The 24,471-nt window shown below is 43.3% G+C and overlaps 1 protein-coding gene and 1 long non-coding RNA gene across 4 annotated transcripts in view; both read left to right on the top strand.

The window, feature by feature from the left end:
- Nucleotides 1-24,471, top strand: part of LOC118366069 (uncharacterized) — a 232,255-nt gene that overhangs the window by 113,856 nt on the left and 93,928 nt on the right. The window lies entirely within an intron of this gene.
- The window catches only part of cblb (Cbl proto-oncogene B, E3 ubiquitin protein ligase), a 146,441-nt gene that overhangs the window by 107,298 nt on the left and 14,672 nt on the right, over nucleotides 1-24,471 (top strand). For both annotated transcript variants that reach the window (XM_035748412.2, XM_035748411.2), the window contains 6 exons: nucleotides 484-672; nucleotides 6,277-6,642; nucleotides 17,392-17,483; nucleotides 22,717-22,860; nucleotides 23,202-23,266; nucleotides 23,630-23,737. In XM_035748412.2, the coding sequence (XP_035604305.1) occupies nucleotides 484-672; nucleotides 6,277-6,642; nucleotides 17,392-17,483; nucleotides 22,717-22,860; nucleotides 23,202-23,266; nucleotides 23,630-23,737 (964 nt within the window). The remainder of the gene's footprint in view (nucleotides 1-483; nucleotides 673-6,276; nucleotides 6,643-17,391; nucleotides 17,484-22,716; nucleotides 22,861-23,201; nucleotides 23,267-23,629; nucleotides 23,738-24,471) is intronic.

A 24,471-nucleotide genomic window follows, 5' to 3' on the forward strand; every position in this document is an offset into this window, starting at 1 on the left:
GGTGGGTAGTATATGGGGCTTTGGTGACAAAACGGATTGGCATAAAAGCACATTTCACTCCAGCAGCAACCAATGAGCTGTTTGAGAAGCTGTAGCAGGAGCTCTCGTGCACATTATATAAACATAACGACTAACGAAAATACACACGCAACAATTTAATTCCACTAAATGATGCAAATTAACCTATAGACCGATAAGCATGACCGGTCAAATGCATTTCCATCAACTGTTATTTCCATCAACTGTTATTTCCATCAACTGTTATTTCCATCAATGAAAATGATTTTGTAACCAGATTTTTCCCTCTTTTTTTGGGACAATTGGCCAGCAGCAGTTTTTTTAATCTACTTTTCATCATTTTATAGGCCAAAATCCGGCTACCGGAAACCCTGTTATAAATGTTACATCCATGTATTTCAGTGTCTATGACTGCCACATCGGTATTATTAAAAACCTGAACTTGTTTTGTTCTTTCCATATCAGCAGTGTGCCGAACAGCAGAACTCCCCCGTGATGTCGCCAAACTCCTCCCCGGTGGCCCAGAGGAGGAAAGCCCATGGTGAGGCCCTCAGCATCCAGCACCTCAGCCTGCCCCCCGTACCCCCTCGCCTGGACCTCATCCAGAAGGGCGTCATCCGATCCCCCTCTGCCAGCCCCTCCAGCTCCCCAAAGGTGGGTCAGGGTTGTTAGGTTCTAAATAACAGGGTACAAACAGACGCTCAAACCAAGTTTATTCACCCAAAGGGTCAGACAGCTGAACAGACAAAGAACATATTCACACAAGAACTGGTATTTAACCCTTTCTCTTATGCTGAGCCCTCTCCTTACACATCTGAACAGCCAATACACAGCTTTTGCTATTCAGAACTTTAGTGATATCTGTTCTTCCTCACTTCATCTAACCTGACCTCAGCCCAAATTTCTCACTCCCCCCCAACTCCCGGCTGTCCTGTTGACTTGTACCAGACTGTGGCAATTCTCCCCCCATTGGATCCCTGATGGTTAACAATAATATATCCTCGCAGAATGTAAATGTTCTACATTCCCCTCTCTCCCTCAGTGACATGAATAAGGATACTTCATATTTTCAAGTTTAGAACTCAGAACCCATCAGCATGTACCATATGTCTATGGGGTGTACAGCCTAAACCCCCTTTCAAACTGGTTTGGTGTGATCTATTGTTTTTCATTCAGCACACCAAAGAGGTACTTATTCAGATTGTTTAATAGTCACATGTACAGGGTTGCAGGTGTGATTGTAGGGCACAGTGAAAATCTGAAACTGCAGGTTTGCACTCCACATCGACACCCTTTTCATACTGTTGTGCTGACCCAAACTCTTTTGGCTCACTTTTGTGTTCACTTTATCAACAGAATTTGACCAGGAAGTAGGAACCGGAAAGTTTGGACTGACGATACAGTGCTTCAGTGTTTTATACTTTTTAAATCACTTGAAATCAAGCTTTATTTATAGCGCACATTTCAGACATGAATGCAACGCAATGCACTTCACAGGAAAATACATAAATAAAAAACTGAAATATTTACTACACAATAAACAAAAGAATAACAACAAAAACAACGCTAAAGAAGTTTGTTTTAAGATCTCTTTTAAAAATGTCCACAGTTTCGGGCCCCCTCAGGTTCTCTGGTAGTCTTGGTCAGTGCCCGTGCTGCAGCATTCTGTATGTTTTGTAGTTGACCAATGGTTTCTTTGGTATTCTTGCACATGCTAGCTAATTTGTCCTATTTAGCTAGCTTGCTGTTGCTAGCTAATTTGTCATGGGATATAAACATTGAGCTGTTATTTTACCTGAAATGCACAAGGACCTGTACTCCGACAATTAATCCACACATAAAACGGTCAACCGAATTGTTTCTATTCATCTCTCCTCCTTCCAGGCTTTTTCATCTTTGAACTTGGTATGGTTTTTGACATCTAAACTTTCATAGTATTGCCACGACGACCGGCAAAACAGTTTGTCTTTCAATCACCCACGTGGGTATAACCAATGAAGAGATGGGAGAGGCAGCGCGATCTTCATCAGAAATAGGAATGGCTTCTATTTTAGCCCTTGGCAACGCAGACGCAATAATTGAATAACATGGATTTCTACATTTATTTTGCAATGCTCACGCATGTGACGTGTCCGGTCTGGTCTGCATGTTACAGTAGTCAAGCCTTCTTGTAATAAAAGCACGGATGAGTCTCTCTGTATCCGCCTGAGAGAAACGGCCGAACCTTGGCAATGTTCATTATGTGGTAAAAAGCTATTTTGGTCACATTCCTAATGTGGGATTCGAAATAGAGTTCAGAATCTAAAATGACACCTAAGTTTTTGACCTGGTGTTTTATCTTTATTGCCTGTGAATTAAAATCTGCTGCCAGATTCTCTCTCTCTGTGCTTTGGCTACAACAATAAGTACCTCAGCCTTTAGCTGGAGGAAGTGAGACATCCAAGTATTTAGATCACTAATACAGTCTAATAATTTAAGTCTAATAATTTATCCGTGGAGCTGAAAACCTCTGGGGACACAGAAATGTAAAGTTGCTTAGCAGTGAAAGTCAATGTCATGCTCGCTGATAACACTGCCATGGGGTACATAAATAAACTGAACAGTACCGGACCTAAAATTGAACCTTGCGTTACCTTGCCACGTGTGATATCTATTTTCTCTGGGCTATGTTCACAATTGGTGACAAAAAACTCTTGACCGGTTAAATAGGTCCTAAACCAATGTAGAACTGGACCGTAGAGGCCAACCCACCTCTCCAGTCTGTCCAGAAGGACACCACGGTCAACGGTGTTGAAAGCAGCACTTATATCAAAGAGTACCAGGACAGAGAGCTGTTTGGCATCTGTGTTGGCTTAAAGACCATTTACCACTTTAACTAAGGCTGCCTCTGTGCTGTGGTGGGCATGAAAACCAGATTGGAATTTTTCACTAAGCTATATATTTTATATTTCTAACACTCGTACCTGTATACACGTTGAAAATGGCAGATTTGGGCACTTCTAAATTTGAACGTAGTGGCTGTACAGTGACATGCTATATGTAACGTCAGAGCTCTGGCTCTGCGCGTCGTCAGCGCTGTATGGGTTTTGACTGACACCCGCTCTGAACTTGAGCACCGCGCAGGACAACACTATACCCCATCCTTTGCGGTAATTGAGGACATTTTGAAAAATGTTTGTTGTCTGAATGAGGGAAGTGCTCTAAATTTAGATGACATTCTGTATGTTGTAAGATGAGACGTTGAGGATTATGAATGCTGCTTTGATCTCATACATACAAGAAAGCCAAACACCCGTCAGTCCAGATGTGCACTTCACATTTCCAAATCATAAAACTCATGTCATATACAGTATTAACGTTTATTATCACTATGTTTTATGTACAGTTACAAGATGACATAGCATCATACCCTGATGTTCTGAATAGAATGAGCCTGTTTTTTTTTTTTAATTGTGAAGTAAATTCAACCGAATGCACTCATGACTCCTTTCTATGCACACAAGAATTCCCATCTGTTTGTCTGAACTGTAATATCTGTAATATCATATTTTACAACTTAGCTAGTCGTGTGGCAATAGAACACGATTTTGCAATTATGCCCACCTGACCCAAATAGTGATTTATAATGGACTTTTTGGGGATTAAGTCAACAAAAACAGTGATTGTGTGCTGGCGGGGATAGAGGGATGTGTTCCAAACAGAACAACTATAAGTGTACTTGCTCTATTTTCTTAACAGCACAGTTAGGAGCGCTCAAAAAAGTAGATTGAAAAACAGTAGTTAGTCTTCTACTCAAATGCCTTTGTCTTATGTTGTACCTGCCCCACATTTTCCAGAAATAGTCTTATCATGTTACTGAATGTATCAGATTTCCTTATCAACAAATGTGGAGAAACAGTACAGTAAATGTCAAACAGTGCAATGTTTGGATTCAGTCTTGTTTCAGGTGAATTGTTGTGTACTCACCTTTGATCGAATCATTTCCCCATTATTCCCAAACTGTTCCTTTCAATTGCTACCATGGTTATGTTTATGCATATCCAATTTATTCTGTAAGAAACTTTTCAATTTAGCCCTATCCATATAGGCCAATTCCCACAAGTGTAAAGGGAAAAAGTGATTCAGGTAAAACTAATTATATATTATTTTTCAAAAAGCTGAAACATTTATCTAATGATTTATGCTTATGTATATTGGACGAATTGTGTCCCTGCTTATAAATGTCTGGGTATCTGGATTGACGAAAAGCTATCTATCAAAAAGCATATTGATGAGTTAGTTAACAAGTGGCCTTCCTTTATAGGAGAAGTTTATCACATTTTATTACGTGTAATGAGTTCATTACACATCACTGCATTCTGTATCAGAAAGTATGTTGGCCCTCTTCAATCTCATAGATCAATGCAGGTGGTATCAGGAATTCCCCAGGGCAGCTAGGCCCCTTACTTTTCTCAATCTTTACTAATGACATGCCTACTGGCCTTGAGTAAAGCCAGTGTGTCTATGTCTGAGGATGACTCAACACTACACACGTCAGCTACTACAGAGAGTGAAATCACTGGAACACTTAACAAAGACCTGCAGTTAGTTTCACAATTGGTGGCATTGTATTTGAGACAAATCATTCACTAAACCCTAAACCTCGACTAAATATTGTAATAAATCATGTGGAAAGTTGAGGTGACTAAACTGCTTGGAGCAACCTTGGATTGTAAAACTGTCACGGTCAAAACATATTGATACAGCAGTAGCTAAGATGGGGAGAAGTCTGTCCATAATAAAGTGCTACTCTACCTTCTTAACAACACTATCAACAAGGCAGGTCCTGCAGCCGGACACTGTTCAGTTGTGTGGTCCGGTGCCACAAAGAGGTACTTAGGAAAATTAAAATTGGTTTAGAACAGAGCAGCACGGCTAGCCCCTAAATGTACACAGAGAGGTAACATGAATAATATTCATGTCGACGGCTCAAATTGGACGAGAGATTGACTTCATCACTACTGAGGGTCCTTAAATACAAATATAAATACAAATGATTTTTGTTTATAAAGCCCTCTTGTGCAAACTTCAGACATATGCGTCACCTGACCCGATCATAGGGACGGCTAACTCTGGAGATCCCTTCAGTCTCCACTAAGTTAGGTACATCTGCGTTATGGTTTTTTGCAACTTGTGGAATGATCTCCAGAAATCTCTAAAGTTGAATGTTTTGGTGCTGGTTGATGCCATCCCTCGGAGCCTTGGTTCCTCTCTAGGTTTCTTCCTAGGTACCTACCTGCCTTCTAGGGAGTTTTTCCTAGCCAGTGAGCTTCTTCCTCTGCATTGCTTGCTCTTTGGGGTTTCAGGCTGGGTATCCCCTAGAATCGATGGCGTGCGCCCGGGCACACATTGAATTAGCATAATAAAAAATGCCCAGAAAAATCTGTCTTTTAAAACGAGTGATATCTCCTCTATTTTTCAATCTACCGCATCCGCCGATATCGGCCTTGCAAATTTGCGGTGGAAGGTGGCAAGGCTACAGCCGTGTTTGCCATACCAGGAGACATCACAAAAATTGTCCTTCCCACCTCAGACAGAGGACTGACACTTTAAAACATACTTCCTTTTGATGTATTTTTGGACTGTCTGTCTTTCCATGTATGAATCTGTTATTCAGTGCGTTTCTATGGGCTAATAGTAGTAAGGCTAAATCAATGTTTCATCCCCAAAATGTTGTTTTTTTAACCTAAAGGGGTCCTAAAATTGTAAATCAATAGCTAAATGATCCATGGTATGACCTTCTCAAATCAATTCCATATGTTAGCTTAGTAGAACAACCCCCCACAGACTTTTGGGGTTAGCACTTTGAGATAACTGCTGATATAAAAAGGCTTTATTTAAACAGGCAAGTCAGTTAAGAACAGATTTGTATTTACAATGATGGTCTAGCAAGAGGCAAAAGGCCTCCTGTGGGAACAGTTGCTGATATAAACAAATAAAAAAAACTATGTAAGACAGACATAACACAGACAGAAGACACTAGCAACAGCACAAATACAACAGCAAACAATCAAAGGATGTGTGTGTGTGTGTGCAGGCATGTGTGTGTGTGCAGGCATGTGTGTGTGTGCAGGCATGTGTGTGTGTGCAGGCATGTGTGTGTGTGTGAAGTAAAACAACATGCTTCCTTCATAAAATGCATTTGATTGATATGTCAGCCTGCTTCAACACTGTTTATTTCTGTGTAGTGTAAAACGAACACATGCCCTCCTCCCCAAGTCCTCTCCAGGGCTGGCCAGAAAACAAGACAAGCCTTTGCCTGCTCTCCCACCCCCCAAGAGGGACCCTCCACCCCCACCACCTCCTGAGCGCCCACCACCCATCCCACCAGATGGATGTGTCTCCTTGGTCCCCTCCTCCACCAACGGCGTGCCCTGTGACCCCGCGCTACCCCCTGAGGCCTGGTGTCCCAAAGAGAGCCCCCTGGTGGACCCCCACAAAACGGGGACAGGGGCGGACCGCTTCTCCAAGCTGGCCCACTCTGCCCCCTCTGATGGCAACGGTAGACCACTCAGCTGGCCCTTGGCGGAAGCAGGCATTGGCGGCTCGCATCCTAGAATAGAGGCCCTCATGGAGAACCCCAAGGTAAGAATCACTAGGGTTCTGTTAGCGCACATGTGATACAGCATTTTAAAAACAGTACAGTACATTCACAACACATTTCACGCAACACATTAAGCGTGTGCCCCCAGGCCACTACTCCACTACCACATATCTACAACACAAAATCCATGTGTACGTGTGTGTATAGTGCGAATGTTATCGTGGGGTTGTGTGCATGTGTCTGTGCCTGTGTTCGTGTCTCTTTACAGTCCCCGCTGTTCCATAAGGTGTAATTGTATCTGTTTTTTAAATCAACTGCTTGCATCAGTTACTTGATGTGGACTAGAGCTCCATGTTGTCATGGCTCTATGCAGTACTGTGCGCCATTCACCACAACAGTGACTGTTCTTGCAAGTGTTGGGGTTTGTGAGATGATTGAGTTGATTTTTGCATTTGCAACATAGAAAAGTGGTTTGCTGAATTGTTAGCTGATTTTCACATTTGTTCTGTGTGTCTCTCGCTCACTCATTTGAACTCTCTTTCTCAAATACACCCACAAACAAACAAACACATCAGCGGGGCATATTGTTGTTATTCTAGCAATAGGTAACACTTTATAATAACTCCGCATAATTAGTAAATAGTGGGTTATTGTAAAAAATTCACTTGATCCCTTTTTGCAGCAGCTTTCTGCCCCAAATATTGCAGAATCATTAACCTATATTTTTTAACTCTGTTGTTTTCTGGGGTTATCCTTAAGATCTGGAAAACGGCGCAAGTCCTCCCCCTACACAAAGGAGGCAATCCTTCTGACTTGGATAACTACTGTCCAATTTACAAGTTATCAAATCAAATCAAATTTTATTTGTCACATACACATGGTTAGCAGATGTTAAATGCGAGTGTAGCGAAATGCTTGTGCTTCTAGTTCCGACAATGCAGTGATAACCAACAAGTAATCTAACTAACAATTCCAAAACTACTGTCTTATACACAGTGTAAGGGGATAAGGAATATGTACATAAGGATATATGAATGAGTGATGGTACAGAGCAGCATACAGTAGATGGTATCGAGTACAGTATATACATATGAGATGAGTGTGTAGACAAAGTAAACAAAGTGGCATAGTTAAAGTGGCTAGTGATACATGTGTTACATAAGGATGCAGTCGATGATGTAGAGTACAGTATATACATATGCATATGAGATGAATAATGTAGGGTAAGTAACATTATATAAGGTAGCATTGTTTAAAGTGGCTAGTGATATATTTACATAATTCCCATCAATTCCCATTATTAAAATGGCTGGAGTTGGGTCAGTGTCAATGACAGTGTGTTGGCAGCAGCCACTCACACTGTTAGTGGTGGCTGTTTAACAGTCTGATGGCCTTGAGATAGAAGCTGTTTTTCAGTCTCTCGGTCCCAGCTTTGATGCACCTGTACTGACCTCGCCTTCTGGATGATAGCGGGGTGAACAGGCAGTGGTTCGGGTGGTTGATGTCCTTGATGATCTTTGCCTTGTCAAAGTTTTACACTCCCTGGCCAACTCTCAGCCAACTTTTTAAACTTCTTAATGAGCACCAAGATGGGTTTTAGACCTGTACAAAGCAGTATTTCAGTGGCTACACTTGTCTTAGAGGACGTGCCATTATAGACCATAAAAATCATTGTGCTGCCTTATTTATTGACCTGCCCAAGACATTTGATACATTTGACCATTTCTGACTTGTTCAAAGCTGGTCTGAAATAGTCCTCGATCAGGCATCTTGCGATTGGTTCAAGAACTATCTAACGGACAGGACAAAACGTGTGCTTACTGACGATATCAAATGTCATTTCCTCGATATTAGGAATGGTGTGCCGCAGGGATGGATTTTGTGCCCTGTTCTCTTCACTATTTCTATAAATGATATTGGTCTATCTGTATCATTCATCTCTACGCGGATGATACAGTTATTCACTCCTGTGCACCCTCAGTACAGCAGGTACATGCAGTGAGTCTCTGTGCATTTAGCAGAAGCTCTTATCCAGAGTGAGTTACTGGAGCAAGTAGGGTTGAATGCCTTGCTCAATGGCACATCGGCTCGGGGATCGAACCAGTGACCTTTCAGTTACTGTCCCAATGCTCTTAACCGCAGGTCTAGTTTCAGCACCTGTATTAGTGGGGAGGGCTGTTGATGTGGGTCTGGACAATTTATTAATAACCAGAGAATTGTTTGGTGATTAAAATATAATACAACATAATTACAAAACATTCATGTTTTATTTACCCCAACGTTGGTACCCCAGTTTGCATATGTCTGTTTCTCTGTGTCTTTGTGTGTCTATCATTGTTTGTGTGTTTGTGTGTGTGTGTGTGTGCTGGTCAAGGCCTAGTGTATGGGTTGTATGGAGCCTCTGGGGCAGAGATGCGTCCGGACATGCAAGGCCAGGGTGACGTCTGGTTATGAATCATAAACAGCTCAATGCTAGACGCACGAAAGTGCTGTTTGAATGAATGCTTACGAGCCTGCTGCTGCCTACCACCGCTCAGTCAGACTGCTCTATCAAATCATAGACTTAATTATAACATAATAACACACAGAGATAGGAGCCTTAGGTCATTAATATGGTCGAATCCGGAAACTATCATCTCGAAAACAAGATGTTTATTATTTCAGTGAAATACGGAACCGTTCCGTATTTTATCTAAAGGGTGGCATCCATTAGTCTAAATATACCTGTTACATTGCACAACCTTCAATGTTATGTCATAATTACGTACAATTCTGGCAAATTAGGCAGCCTAAAACTGTTTGCATATACACTGACTCTGCGTGCAATGAAGAGTAGTGACACAATTTCACCTGGTTAATATTGCCTGCTAACTTGGATTTCTTTTAGCTAAATATTCAGGTTTAAAGATACACTTCTGTGTATTGATTTTAAGAAAGGCATTGATGTTCATGGTTAGGTACATATTGGAGCAACGATACGCACCGCATCAATTATATGCAATGCAGGACACGCTAGATAAACTAGTAATATCATCACCATGTGTAGTTAATTAGTGATTATGATTGATTGATTGATTGATTGTTTTTTATAAGATAAGTTTAATGCTAGCTAGAAACTTACCTTGGCTTACTGCATTCGCGTAACAGACTTACTGCATTCGCGTAACAGGCAGTCTCCTCGTGGAGTGCAATGAGAGGCAGGTGGTTAGAGCATTGGACTAGTTAACTGTAAGGTTGCAAGATTGAATCGCCCTAGCTGACAAGGTGAAAATCTATTGTTCTGCCCCTGAACGAGGCAGTTAACCCACCGTTCCAAGGCCGTCATTGAAAATAAGAATGTGTTCTTAAGGCGTGTGTAACAACTCACCTGCCGCTAATAGCGTTTCAAACGTCACTCGCTCTGAGACTTGGAGTGGTTATTCCCCTTGCTCTGCATGGGTAATGTAATAGCAATTATCAAAAAGGACAATGAACCACCAGAGGACCACAGAATAATACTGAGATAAAACCTGAGATGAATTGTAAACGGTATAATGTTGAAATCAAAAAATGAGAAAATGACTCGAATAAGACTGTATATCAACCGGGACAGCTGTATTTTCAGTAAGACCAGGAGGAAAAATAGCTACCTCTGTCTATTACGCAAAAATTACTCTGAGAGCCCTCAGCCAGACACTTACGCAATGTAGTCGTTTACGCTCATTCTTCAACATAAAGGCGTGAAACTACGTCAAAATGCTGTAGACACCTTGGGGAATACGTAGAAAAAGGAATCTATCCCAGAATGGAATATTTTGGAATATTTATTTCTCGCACAGAATTGAATAGGTTGACTATTGTACTGGAGGATAGTAGGTTGACATAGCTAGTGCTTTTGCTGTTCATTAGGCCTACTCGTCTTGTTGGCTGACGAAAAGTAAATGTGGACTGTTCTTCCGATATTTTCAATATGCACCTCGGAATTACTCCAAGATAGCGTAGCAGTGCAGACGTCCTCTCGTTTACTTTTGGTGATTTTTGTCTTTTTTGTATATATTTCAATTTTTTTTATTTTTAAATTAAATATGCATTCCAGTAACCCGCCTCACCCAATGTGACACGGATCCGCAATAATTTTTTAGACCTTATAGCCAGATCCTCCATCAGAAGCTAACCATCTAATTAGCGACTATTTAGTCATTGTTAGCCACTGCTGGCGGCCTTTATCTTCTGAACAGACACCAGACGTTTTTTCAGCCTGGATAATACTTGCCAGCCTGCCTGTATCGGACTGTTTTCTCCACTACAACCCTGGATTCCTGCCGTAAGCCCTGGACCATTACTCCTGATCATCACAGCTAGCTTGCTGCCACCGAGTGACCCAGCCCCGAAGCTAGCCCTGAGCCAGGCCCACCTCCCGGCCTACTCTCTGATCACTCGGCTACTCAGCTGATGCCTCCCGGACTCTACCCCTAACACAGCTAGAATTGACTGTTCCACCTGATCCTTGCCGTTAGCTCTGGACCTTTCCATCAGATCATCGCTGCTAGCTAGCTGCTACCGAGTGGCTATAGTGGCTAATGCCCCTGGCCCGAAGCTAGCACCAGTTAGCCGCGAGCCAGGTGCATCTCCCAGCTAGCAAACGAAATTACTACAACTACAATACCTCTTTCGCCATCTGGCCCGGACCCTATGTTGACACGGCGCCCTGCCATACCACCACAACTTTTCCGCCGACGTAACTCCATCCGCTGTGCCCTCAACAGGCCTTTGCTAGGCGTTGGAGCAGACGCTTCTACTTACCCCGACCTGCTAACTTTAAACGCAGTGTCTCCCGCGTGCTAGCGTAATAACGACTACCCCGCGGCTTCCCTCTTCCCTGTTCCATCTATTGCTGTTCACTGGACCCTATGATCACTTGGCTACATAGCTGATACCTGCTGAACTGTTCATTAATCACGGTACTCCATTTTGTTTATTTGTTGTTTATCTGTCGGCCCCTGCCTCGAACTCAAGCCCTGTGTGTAGTTAACTGACCCTCTGCCCATTCATCGCCATTTTACCTGTTGTCGTGGCTGATTAGCTGTTGTTGTCTTAGCCGTTGTTGTCTTAGCTAGCTCCCCCAATCAACACCTGTGATTGCTTTATGCCTCGCTTTATGTCTCTCTCAAATGTCAATATGCCTTGAACACTGTTGTTTAGGATAGTTATCATTGTTTTAGTTTACTGCGGAGCCCCTAGTCCCCCTCAACATGCCTCAGATACCTCCTTTGTCCCACCTCCCACACATGCGGCGACCTCACCCAGCTTAACTAGCCCATCCAGAGATGCAACCTCTCTTATCATCACTCGGTGCCTGGGCTTGCCTCCACTGCGCCCACACCCCACCATACCCCTGTCTATACATTATGTTCTGAATCTATTCTACCACACCCAGAAATCTGCTCCTTTTTATTACCTGACCCCAATGCACCACACGACCAGTTTTGATAGCCTTTAGCCGTACCCTCATCCTACTCCCCCTTGTTCTTCCGGTGATGTGGAGATTAACCCCGGCCCTGTGTGCCCCCAGGCACTGTCATTGGTTGACTTCTGTAACCGAAAAAGCCTTGGTTTCATGCATGTTAACATCAGAAGCCTCCTCCCTAAGTTAGTTTTACTCACTGCTTTAGCACACTCCGCCAACCCTGATGTCCTTGCTGTGTCTTAATCCTGGTTTAGGGAGGCCACCAAAAATTATGAGATTTCCATTCCCAACTACAACATTTTCCGTCAAGATAGAACTGCCAAAGGGGGAGGAGTTGCAGTCTACTGCAGAGATAGCCTGCAAAGTAATGTCATACTTTCCAGGTCTATTCCCAAACAGCCCGAGCTCATAATGAAAAAAATTAATCTCTCCAGAAATAAGTCTCTCACTGTTGCCGCCTGTTATAGACCCCCCTCAGCTCCCAGCTGTGCCCTGGAAACCATTTGTGAATTGATTGCCCCCCATCTATCTTATCCCTAAACTGGGATATGCTTAACAGTTCTACAATCTAAAATAGATGCCCTCAATCTCTCACAAATTATCAACGAACATGGGCATCCTCATAGATATTATCCTGACCAACTTGCCCTCCAAATACACCTCTGCTATTTTCAATTAGGATCTCAGCGATCACTGCCTCATTGCCTGCATCCGCTATGGGTCCGCTGTCAAACAACCACCCCTCATCATTGTCAAACGCTCCCTAAAACACTTCTGCGAGCAGGCCTTTCTAATCGACCTTGCCCGGGTATCCTGGAAGGATATTGACCTCATCCCGTTAGTCGAGGATGCCTGGTCGTTCTTTAAAAGTAATTTCCTCACCATCTTAAATAAGCATGCCCGTTTCAAAATATTTAGATCTTAGGACAGATATAGCCCTTGGTTCACTCCAGACCTGACTGCCCTTGACCAACACAAAAACATCCTGTGGCGGACTGCACTAGCATCGAATAGTCCCCGCGATATGCAACTTTTCAGGGAAGTCAGGAACCAATACACTCAGTCAGTCAGGAAAGGCTAGCTTTTTCAAACAGACATTTGCATCCTGTAGCTCTAACTCCAAAGGTTTTGGGACACTGTAAAGTCCATGGAGAAGAAGAGCACCTCCTCCCAGCTGCCCATTGCACTGAGGCTAGGTAACACTGTCACTACCGATAAATCCACGATAATCGAGAATTTCAATAAGCATTTCTCTACGGCTGGCCATGCTTTCCTCCTGGCTAGACCACCCCCCACAGCTACTACTACAGATAGCAGATGTTCTGAAAGAGCTGCAAAATCTGGACCCGTACAAATCAGCCGGGCTAGACAATCTGGACCCTCTCTTTCTAAAATTATCCACCGTAATTGTTGCAACCCCTATTACCAGTCTGTTCAACCTCTCTTTCGTATCATCCGAGATCCCTAAAGAATGGAAAGCTGCCGTGGTCATCCCCCTCTTCAAAGGGGGTGGCACTCTAGACCCGAACTGTTATAGACCTGCCCTGCCCTGTCTTGCCCTGTGTTTCTAAAGTCTTTGAAAGCCAAGTTAATAAACAGATAACTGACCATTTCGAATCCCACCGTACCTTCTCCGCTGTGCAATCCGGTTTACGAGCTGGTCACGGGTGCACCTCAGCCACGCTCAAGGTCCTACACGATATCATAACCGCCATTGATAAAAGACAGTACTTTGCAGCCGTCTTCATCGACCTGGCCAAGGCTTTCGACTCTGTCAATCACAGTATTCTTATCGGCAGACTCAACAGCCTTGGTTGCTCAAATGACTGCCTCACCTGGTTCACCATCTACTTCTCAGACAGAGTTCAGTGTGTCAAATCGGAGGGCCTGTTGTCCGGATCTCTGGCAGTCTCTATGGGGGTGTCACAGGGTTCAATTCTCGGGCCGACTCTTTTCTCTGTATATATCAACGATGTCGCTCTTGCTGCGGGTGATTCCCTGATCCACCACTACGCAGACGACACCATTCTGTATACATCTAACCCTTCTTTGGACACTGTGTTACCAAACCTCCAAACGAGCTTCAATGCCACTCAACACTACTTCCATGGCCTCTAACTGCTCTTAAACACTAGTAAAACCAAATGCATGCTTTCAACCGATCGCTGCCCGCAACTGCCCACCCGACTAGCATCACTACTCTGGACGGGTCTGACTTAGAATATGTGAAAAACTACAAATACCTAGGTGTCTGGCTAGACTGTAAAGTCCTTCCAGACTCATATTAAACATCTCCAATCCAAAATTAAATCTAGAATCTGCTTCCTATTCACGCCGCCAAACATATACCCTCGTAAAACTGACTATCCTACCGATCCTCGACTTCGGCGATGTCGTTTACAAAATAGCTTCCAATCTGGATGCAGTCTATCACAGTGCCATCCGTCTTGTCACCAAAGCCCCTTACACTACCCACCACTGCGACCTGTATGCTCTAGTCGGCTGGCCCCCGCTACATATTTGTCGCCAGACCCACTGGCTCCAGGTCATCTATAAGTCTATACTAGGTAAAGCTCCGCCTTATCTCAGCTCACTGATCACGATAACAACACCCACCCGTAGCACGTGCTCCAGCAGGTATATCTCACTGGTCATCCTTAAAGCCAACACCTCTTTGGCCGCCTTTCCTTCCAGTTCTCTGCTGCCAATGACTGGAACGAATTGCAAAAATCGATGAAGCTGGAGAGTTATATTTCCCTCACTAACTTTAAACATCAGCTATATGAGCAGTTAACCAATCACTGCAGCTGTACATAGCCCATCTGTAAATAGCCCACCCAATCTACCTACCTCATCCCCATATTGTTTTTATTTGCTTTTTTGCTCTTTTGCACACCAGTATCTCTACTTGTACATCATCATCTGCACATCTATCACTCCAGTGTTAATTTGCTAAATTGTAATTACTTTGCTACTATGGCCTATTTATTGCCTTACCTCCTTACGCCATTTGCACACACTGTATATAGACTTTTTCTATTGTATTATTGACTATATGTTTGTTTATTCCATGTATATCTCTGTGTTGTTGTTTGTGTCACACTGCTTTGCTTTATCTTGGCCAGGTCACAGTTGTAAATGAGAACTTGTTCTCAACTAGCTTACCTGGTTAAATAAAGGTGAAATAAAAACTAGGACGCATGCAGTTGCGTCCCCGATGTGTCTGTCTTAACTTGTAGCCTGTGAGAAAGACCCGATCACTTGAAGGATATCCGTATGAGTGAGAGACACTTCGGATTGTGCAGCACTCAGGGAGAAGGGCACAACGCATGTGAAATTCGAGGCATTATCAAGTGCTTGTCAAATTGTGAATGAGAGACTATTGGAGTGTGTAAAGCCTGCGCAAAAAATTAAAAACATGTCCCTGGGCCTGGAAATTGTTGATGGGGAGATCAACAATTTCCAGGCCCAGGGACATGTTTTTATTTTTTTGCGCAGGCTTTACACACTCCAATAGTCTCTCTAGGATGGAGAAGCTGTCATCGTTAAAGTATGGTAATTCTATTGGGGGGATATACAGTGGGGCAAAAAAGTATTTAGTCAGCCACCAATTGTGCAAGTTCTCCCACTTAAAAAGATGAGAGGCCTGTAATATTCATCATAGGTACACTTCAACTATGACAGAGAAAAAAATCCAGAAAATCACATTGTAGGATTTTTAATGAATTTATTTGCAAATTATGGTGGAAAATAAGTATTTGGTCACCTACAAACAAGCAAGATTTCTGGCTTCCACAGACCTGTAACTTCTTTAAGAGGCTCCTCTGTCCTCCACTCGTTACCTGTATTAATGGCACCTGTTTGAACTTGTTGTCAGTATAAAAGACACCTGTCCACAACCTCAAACAGTCACACTCCAAACTCCACTATGGCCAAGACCAAAGAGCTGTCAAAGGACACCAGAAACAAAATTGTAGACACCAGGCTGGGAAGATTGAATCTGCAATAGGTAAGCAGCTTGGTTTGAAGAAATCAACTGTGGGAGCAATTATTGTGGCCTGCAGTTTAAGGCCGGGATTCAATTCGGAGATCTCATTCCTGGTAAATTCTGCATATGTCCGCTCAATCAGATATGGTCTTTCAAAGCCGCAATGGCTATAACCTGCAATGGGATTGAATTCTGGCTGAGTAGGTTTGGAAGCTAAAGTGGTGTCGACAGTACATGACCAAAAGTATGTGGACACCTGCTCGTTCAACATCTCATTCCAAAATCATGGGAATTAATATAGAGTTGGTCTCCCCCTTTGCTGCTATAACAGCCTCCAGTTTTCTGGGAAGGCTTTTTGCTAGATGTTGTAACATTGCTGCGGCGACTTGCTTCTATTCAGCCACAAGAGCATTAGAGAGGTCAGGCACGGATGTTGGGCAATTAGGCTTAGCTCGCAGTCGGCATTCCAATTCATCCCAAAGGTGTTCGATGGGGTCTGTCCTCGGTTAAGGTCAGAGCTCTGTGCCGACCAATTAAGTTCTTCCACACCGATCTCGACAAATCATTTCTGTATGGACCTCGCTTTGTGCACAGGGGCATTGTCATGCTGAAACTGGAAAAGACTTTCCCCAAACTGTTGCCACAAAGTTGGAAGCACAGAATCGTCTAGAATGTCATTGTATGATGTAGCGTTAAGATTTCCCTTCACTGGAACTAAGGGGCTTACCCCGAACCATTACCCCTGAACCATTATTCCTCCTCCACAAAACTTGACAGTCAGCATTACGCATTGGGGCAGGTGGTGTTCTCCTGGCATCTGCTAAACCCTGATTTGTCTGTCAGACTGCCAAATGGTGAAACGTGATTCATCACTCCAGTGAAGGCGTTTCCACTGCTCCATAGTCCAATGGCAGCAGGCTTTACACTACTCCAGCCGATGCTTGGCATTGCACATGGTGATCTTAGGCTTGTGCGCGGCTGCTTGGCCATGGAAACCCATTTCATAAAGCTCCGGACGAACAGTTCTTGTGCTGACGGTAGTGAGTGTTGCAACAGACGATTTTTACGTGCTACGATTTTTTTGTTGCTCCTAGGCATTTCCACTTCACAATAACAGCACTTACACAGTTGACCGGGGCAGCTCTAGCAGGGCAGAAACTTGTTGGATGGTGTCAAGTTGAAAGTCACTGAGCTCTTCAGTAAGGCCATTCTAATGCCAATGTTTGTCTATGGAGATTGCTTGTGTGAATGAAAATAAGTGGATTACCGTAGACTTTGTTCTTGTGCACTTTTGTATACTGGTGTTTCCTTCTTGTCAGTCTGTGTGTCTCTCTTGGTCTGTATGTCTGTCTGCAGCCTTACTCAAATGGTCTCCATGTCAGTGATGAGTACGACATTCCTCCTCTCCGACACTCCGCTCCCTTGCCCGCTCTCAACAGCAGCCACAAGTGAGTCTCTCCCGCAATACTGTCACACACACATACGTTGAAAGATTGACTATTGATTTTCTGTTAGTCTGTAAATTTTTGCGGGCAAGCTTTATGAATGGGTGTACAATATGTGTTTTATATATATTTTCACACTATGAGGTTGGAATAATACTATAAAATTATGAAAATTATAATAATGCCCTTTTAGTGTAAGAGCTGTTTGAAACACCGCCTGAAATTTCTGCCTGTTTTCGTGGGAGTTTTGGCCTGCCTGCTGACATCACCAGGTGGTAAATTTGTGAATATACCAATAAGAAAGCGTTCCAAACCTTTGCCAATACCAGCTAGTTTTCAGTTTTCCCCTCCTAGACCACTACCAGACAGTTCTAGCAAAATTGTTGCTTGAGAAATTGCTCTTTGCTAAGAAGCTAAACAACAGGTGTAAACTAACAATGAAATGCTTACTTACAGGACCATCCCAACAATGCAGAGAGAGAAACACATAGTTATAACACAAGGAATAAATACACAATTGGTAACAATAACTTGATTATATACAGGGAGGGTGTACTAGTACTGAGTCGATGTACAGGGGTACAAGATAATTGAGGTAGATATGCCTTTTGTTAGTTACAGCGTTATTCTACAATGTATTCAATATTTCTTTCCTCATCAATCTACACACAATACCACATAATGACAAAGCAAAAACAGTTTTTTTTAAATTATTTGGCAGATTTATAAATTCACGTAGCGAGTAAAAACTGTTTGTCCTCAGTTGCAGAAACTCACTACCAAGTTCCAAACTGCCTTGAAACAACGTCAGCACAAGAACTGAATCTTAATTAATCTTAATGAAATGGGTTTCCATGGCCGAGCAGCCGCACACAAGCCTAAGATCATCATGCACAATGCCAAGCCTCAGCTGGAGGGGTGTAAAGCTCGCCGCTATTGGACTCTGGCGCTGTGGAAACACGTTCTCTGGAGTGATGAATCACACTTCACCATCTGGCAGTCCGATGGACAAATCTGGGTTTGGCGGATGCAAGGAGAACGCTACCAGTCCCAATGCCTAGCGGCAACTGTAAAGTTTGGTGGAGGAGGAATAATGGCCTGGGGCTGTTTTTCATGGTCGGGCTATGCCCCTTAGTTCCAGTGAAAGGAAATCTTATCGCTAAAGCATACAATAACATTCTAGATGATTCTGCCCCAATTCTGCCCCAATCTGGCAACAGATTGGGGCAGATCCTTTCCTGTTTCAGCATGACAATGCCCTTGTGCACAATGCTAGGTCCAAACAGAAATGGTTTGTCGAGATCGGTGTGACGCAATGTTCTAAGGCACTTGCAGTGCTTGAGGCGTCACTACAGATCCGGGTTCGATCCAGGGCTGTGTTGCAGCTGGCTGCGAACGGGAAATCCATAAGGCGACGTACAATTGACCCAGCGTCGTCTGAGTTAGGAGAGGGTTTGGCTGGCCTCGATGACCTTGTCACATTGCGCTCTAGCGACTCCTGTGTGGGCCGGCACATGCATGCTGACATGGTCGCCAGTTGTACGGTGTTTCCTCCGACACATTCGTGTGTCTGGCTTCTGGGTTAAGTGAGCAGTGTGTCAAAAAGCAGTGCGGCTTGGCAGGGTCGTATTTCAGAGGACAGATGGCTCTCAACCTTCGCCTCTCCCGACTCCGTGCGGGAGTTGCAGCTTTGGGACAAGACTGTAACTACCCATTTGGATATCATGAAATTGGGGAGAAAAGGGGGTAAAAATGTACCTTTAAAATAAACTTGACTGGCATGCATAGAGCCCTAACCTCAACCCTATCGAACACCTTTGGGACGAATTGGAATGCTGACTGCGAGCCAGGCCTAATCGCCAAACATCAGTGCCCGACCTCACTAATGCTCGTGGCTGAATGGAAAGCAAGACCCCATAGCAATGTTCCAACATCTAGTGGAAAGCCTTCCCAGAAGAGTTGAGGCTGTTATAGCAGCAATGGGGGGACCAACTCCAAATTAATAATGCCCATGATTTTGAAATGAGGTGTTGGACGAGTAGGTGTCCACATACTTTGGCCATGTAGTGTATGTCGGGAAAACTTGATCCTAATCGAGGAGTCAGGAAATCCATCAAATTCCAGGCCTTTTCTCTTACATCCTCTTCCCCTCCACTCTTAGTGTTTTGCAGCTGAAACACATGGCCTTGTACCAATAATGTAATATGGTTGCTGAAGGGTCCTGTCATGATTGAGAGTGGTTCTGTGAATGTTGGCTGCAGAATATCTAATTCCCTTTTAGCTGACAAAGACATTTGATTTGGTATTTTTCTATTGTGTTGCACAGTGGATGCTATGGGCAATAGTGCAGTGAAGCTATAATGGCAGCTGCCGGACACTGAACAGTGAGGCCACAGGGTGAAGCTTTGTCTCCCTCCACATCTGTGCACACAACACTCACTCTCTCTCACCCCCACACACACACACACACACACACACACACACACACACACACACACACACACACACACACACACACACACACACACACACACACACACACACACACACACACACACACACACACACACACAGCCATGGAACTGTTGAGGTCATTTCCCAAATAAGCAGCAATAAAAGCTGACACAGCAGGTTTAAGTCATGAAGTTTAGTACCTGCAAATCACCAGTCTCAATGTCAACAGTGAAGAGGTGACTCCTAGATGCTGAGATGAGTTGCAAAGGAAAGGCCATATCTCAGACTGGCCAATAAAAATAAAATATTAAGATGGGCAAAAGAACAATAGACATTGGACAGGGGAATTCTGCCTAGAAGGCCAGCATCCCAGAGTCACCTCTTCACTGTTGACGTTGAGACTGGTGTTTTGCGGGTACTATTTAATGAAGCTGCCAGTTGAGGACTTGTGAGGCATCTGTTTCTCAAACCAGATACTCTATTGTACTTGTCCTCTTGCTCAGTTGTGCACTGGGGCCTCCCACTCCTCTTTCTATTCTGGTTAGAGACAGTTGTCGCTGTTCTGTGAAGGGAGTAGTACACAGCTTTGTACGAGATCCTCAGTTTCTTGGCAATTTCTCGCATAGTCATCATTTCTCAGAACAAGAATAGACTGACGAGTCTAAAGTTCTTTGTTTCTGGCCATTTTGAGCCTGTAATCGAACCCACAAATGCTGATGCTCCAGATACTCAAGTAGTCTAAAGAAGTCCAGTTTTATTGCTTCTTTAATCAGAACAACAGTTTTCAGCTGTGCTAACATAATTGCAAAATAGTTTTCTAATGCTCAATTTGCCTTTTAAAATTATAAACTTGGATTAGCTAACACAACGTGCTATTGGAACACAGGAGTGATGGTTGCTGATAATGGGCATCTGTACGCCAATGTAAATATTCCATTAAAAAGCTGCCATTTCCAGCTACAATAGTCATTTACAACATTAGCAATGCCTACACTGTATTTCTGATCAATTTGGTGTTATTTTAATGGACAATAAAAATGCTTTCTTTCAAAAATAAGGACATTTGTAACTGACCCCAAACTTTTTAACTGTAGTGTATATATTTGATATTCTTCAAAGTAGCCACCCTTTGCCTTGATGACAGCTTTGCACACTCTTGGCATTCTCTCAACCAGCTTCATGAGGTAGTCACCTGGAATGCATTTCAATTAACAGATGTGCCTTGTTACAAGTTAATTTGTGGAATGTCTTTCCTTCTTATTGCATTTGAGCCAATCAGTTGTGTTGTGACAAGGTAGGGGTGGTAGACAGAAGATAGCCCAACTTGGTAAAAGACCAAGTCCATATTATGGCAAGAACAGCTCAAATAATCAAAGAGAAACAACAGTCCATCATTACTTTAAGACATGAAGGTCAGTCAATCCAGAACATTTCAAGAACCTTGAAAGTTTCTTCAAGTGCGGTCTCAAAAACCATCAAATGCTTCACAGAGTTCAAGTAAAAGACACATATCAACATCAACTGTTCAGAGGAGACTGCGTGAATCAGGCCTTTATGGTCGAATTGCTGCAAAGAACCTACTATTAAAGGACACCAATAAGAAGAAGAGACTTGCATGGGCCAAGGAACACAAGCAATTTAATTTATTTTATTTTATTTCACCTTTATTTAACCAGGTAGGCAAGTTGAGAACAAGTTCTCATTTACAATTGCGACCTGGCCAAGATAAAGCAAAGCAGTTCGACAGATACAACGACACAGAGTTACACATGGAGTAAAACAAACATACAGTCAATAATACAGTATAAAAAGTCTATATACAATGTGAGCAAATTAGGTGAGAAGGGAGGTAAAGGCAAAAAAGGCCATGGTGGCAAAGTAAATACAATATAGCAAGTAAAACACTGGAATGGTAGTTTTGCAATGGAAGAATGTGCAAAGTAGAAATGGACATTAGACCGATGGAAATCTGTCTTTGGTGTGATGAGTCCAAATTTGAGATTTTTGGTTCCAACCGCTGTGTCTTTGTTAGACGCAGAGTAAGTGAACGGAGGATCTCTGCATTTGTGGTTCCCGTCGTGAAGCATAGAGGAGGAGGTGTGATGGTGTGGGGTTGCTTTGCTGGTGACACTGTCAATGATTTATTTAGAATTCAAGGCACACTTAAGCAGCATGGCTACCACGGCATTCTGCAGCGATACGTCATCCCATCTGGTTTGCGCCTAGTGGGACTATCATTTGTTTTTCAACGGGACATTGGCTATTTGATCAAGAAGGACAGTGATGGCGTGCTGTATCAGATGACCTGGCCTCCACAATCACCTGACCTCAACCCAATTGAGATGGTTTGGGATGAGTTGTAACGCAGAGTGAAGGAAAAGCATCCATCAAGTGCTCAGCTTTTGTGAGAACTCCTTCAAGACTGTTGGAAAAGCATTCCTCATGAAGCTGGTTGAGAGAATGCCAAGAGCGTGCAAGGCTTTCAATCAAGGCAAAGGGTGGCTACTTTGAAGAATATAAAATATATTTTGATTTGTTTTAAAAAAAATGGGTTACTACATGATTCCATATGTGTTATTTCATAGTTTTGATGTCTTCACTATTATTCTACAATGTAGAAAATAGTACAAATAAAGATAAAAACCCTTGAATGAGTAGGTGTGTCCAAACTTTTGACTGATACTATATTTGTAGCACAATGGAAGTTTGCTTAGAAAAATCTATACTTTATCGTTAAAACCTGCGTGGTCTAAAAATGTAAAATGGTTGCTTTGTCTTCCAGACACCTCAATCCTTTCACCACACCTGGTGTTGGGAGAGCAAGAGGAACAACCGAGCGTGTTGAAGACGAGTATCAGATCCCTTCATCCTACCCGGTGTGCCTATCCCATTCCCCAGTCTGCGTCTCCGTCCGGATCCCTAACAGGTACCAGCACAGACGATGCATCCCAAGCGGAACCCTATTCCCTAAATAATGTACTACTTTTGCCCAGAGCCCATAGGGAATAGTGTGCCATTTGGGACGTAACTTTTTATTGTGGAATAGAGATACAATAAATAAGTGAAAAAGCTGCCAAATGTAGATTTGGTCAACTTGTAGGAGTTGCATGAAAGGGAAGAATGAATTCCTGGATCAAGCTGGATTTCAACTGTTACTCAGCAAAGCGCAACAGTCTTGATTTGGTAAAAACCCCAAAATAAATGGACAAATGTTAATGGGGAACAAATGTAATATCTCTCTATGTTATGTTTATGTTTTTTTATCAGAAATCTGGAGAATGGGTCCTCGGAGTCCTCTGCAGGGGAAAACAAGCACAAGCCCTTTGAGTATGGTAAGGCTGAAAGTGGGGATGTCATGTTCTGGACCTGATCTACCAGTAGTTGGCTCTGCTTGTTACTGGAAGTGTTCTGTGTGAAAGAAATCAAAGCTGACACTGTTGTTAATACTTAGGGCTCAGTGTCATCTTCATTATCATCAGCATCATCATCCCCACGAGTGTGTGCATGTGTGTGCGATCCACGAATGCGTTCTTGTGTCCATCCATTGGCCAATACCACAACAGAGTAAAATCTTAAACATAGAAAGAGGAGGTACCGGCCTAAAATAGTTTTGCTGCAGTATGCTTTCGGATTATGAGCAGTTGGTGCCTAGCCTGCCATTCCCGATCACGTTAACTTGTCCTTGTGATTCTCAGGTGGGCATTTTGAATCGGGGGTGTTGCTCTCTGGGGCAGCTCGTGCCGCCCTCTGTCCCTTCCACAACAGGACGCCCTCAGACTACGACATCCTACTTCCCCCTCAAGGTAAGCTGAGGGCAAACTTGAACGTTATGGAAATTCTGTGCAACTTCCAGCACGCGTATTTACTGTGAACCCTGAGGCTGTACACAATTTAAGTTACAGTTTTAACAGTGGCCAAGTAGGCTTCTGTGGCTATTTGATCATAATGTAGGTCTACCAGAGTGGCCTACCATCAAGAACAAAGGAGAAAATGCATCTCATAACATTTATCATGGAAATAGCTGTTCTGTCATTCAGCCTACAGTAGCAGCCAATGTGTGGTGTTCAGTATAGGCCTACATTCCATGACACTTTTGAAAAAAACAAACATGCAGGGCTTAACATTAACCTGTTTATCCACTTGTCCTTCAGACACGGAGGTGACTGAAAATGTTGTTGTGTTGTTTGATGCAAGAAACCACTTACAAATTAAAATGCATTATTATTCCCATACTATTTCTACAGAGAATCAGACAAATTATGCTACCATGTGCCTATTGGCTACTTAGCTTATTCAAGCCTGTCTCAAAATACAACACTGTAGGCCTCCCGGGTGGCGCGGTGGTTAAGGGTGCTGTACTGCAGCGCCAGCTGTGCCATCAGAGTCTCTGGGTTCGCGCCCAGGCTCTGTCGTAACCGGCTGCAACCGGGAGGTCCGTGGGGCGACGCACAATTGGCCTAGCGTCGTTAGGGAGGGCTTGGTCGGTAGGGGTGTCCTTGTCTCATCGCGCACCAATGACTCCTGTGGTGGGCTGGGC

The sequence above is a fragment of the Oncorhynchus keta genome, chromosome 33 (assembly GCF_023373465.1).
Source record: "Oncorhynchus keta strain PuntledgeMale-10-30-2019 chromosome 33, Oket_V2, whole genome shotgun sequence".
Lineage (NCBI taxonomy): Eukaryota > Metazoa > Chordata > Actinopteri > Salmoniformes > Salmonidae > Oncorhynchus > Oncorhynchus keta.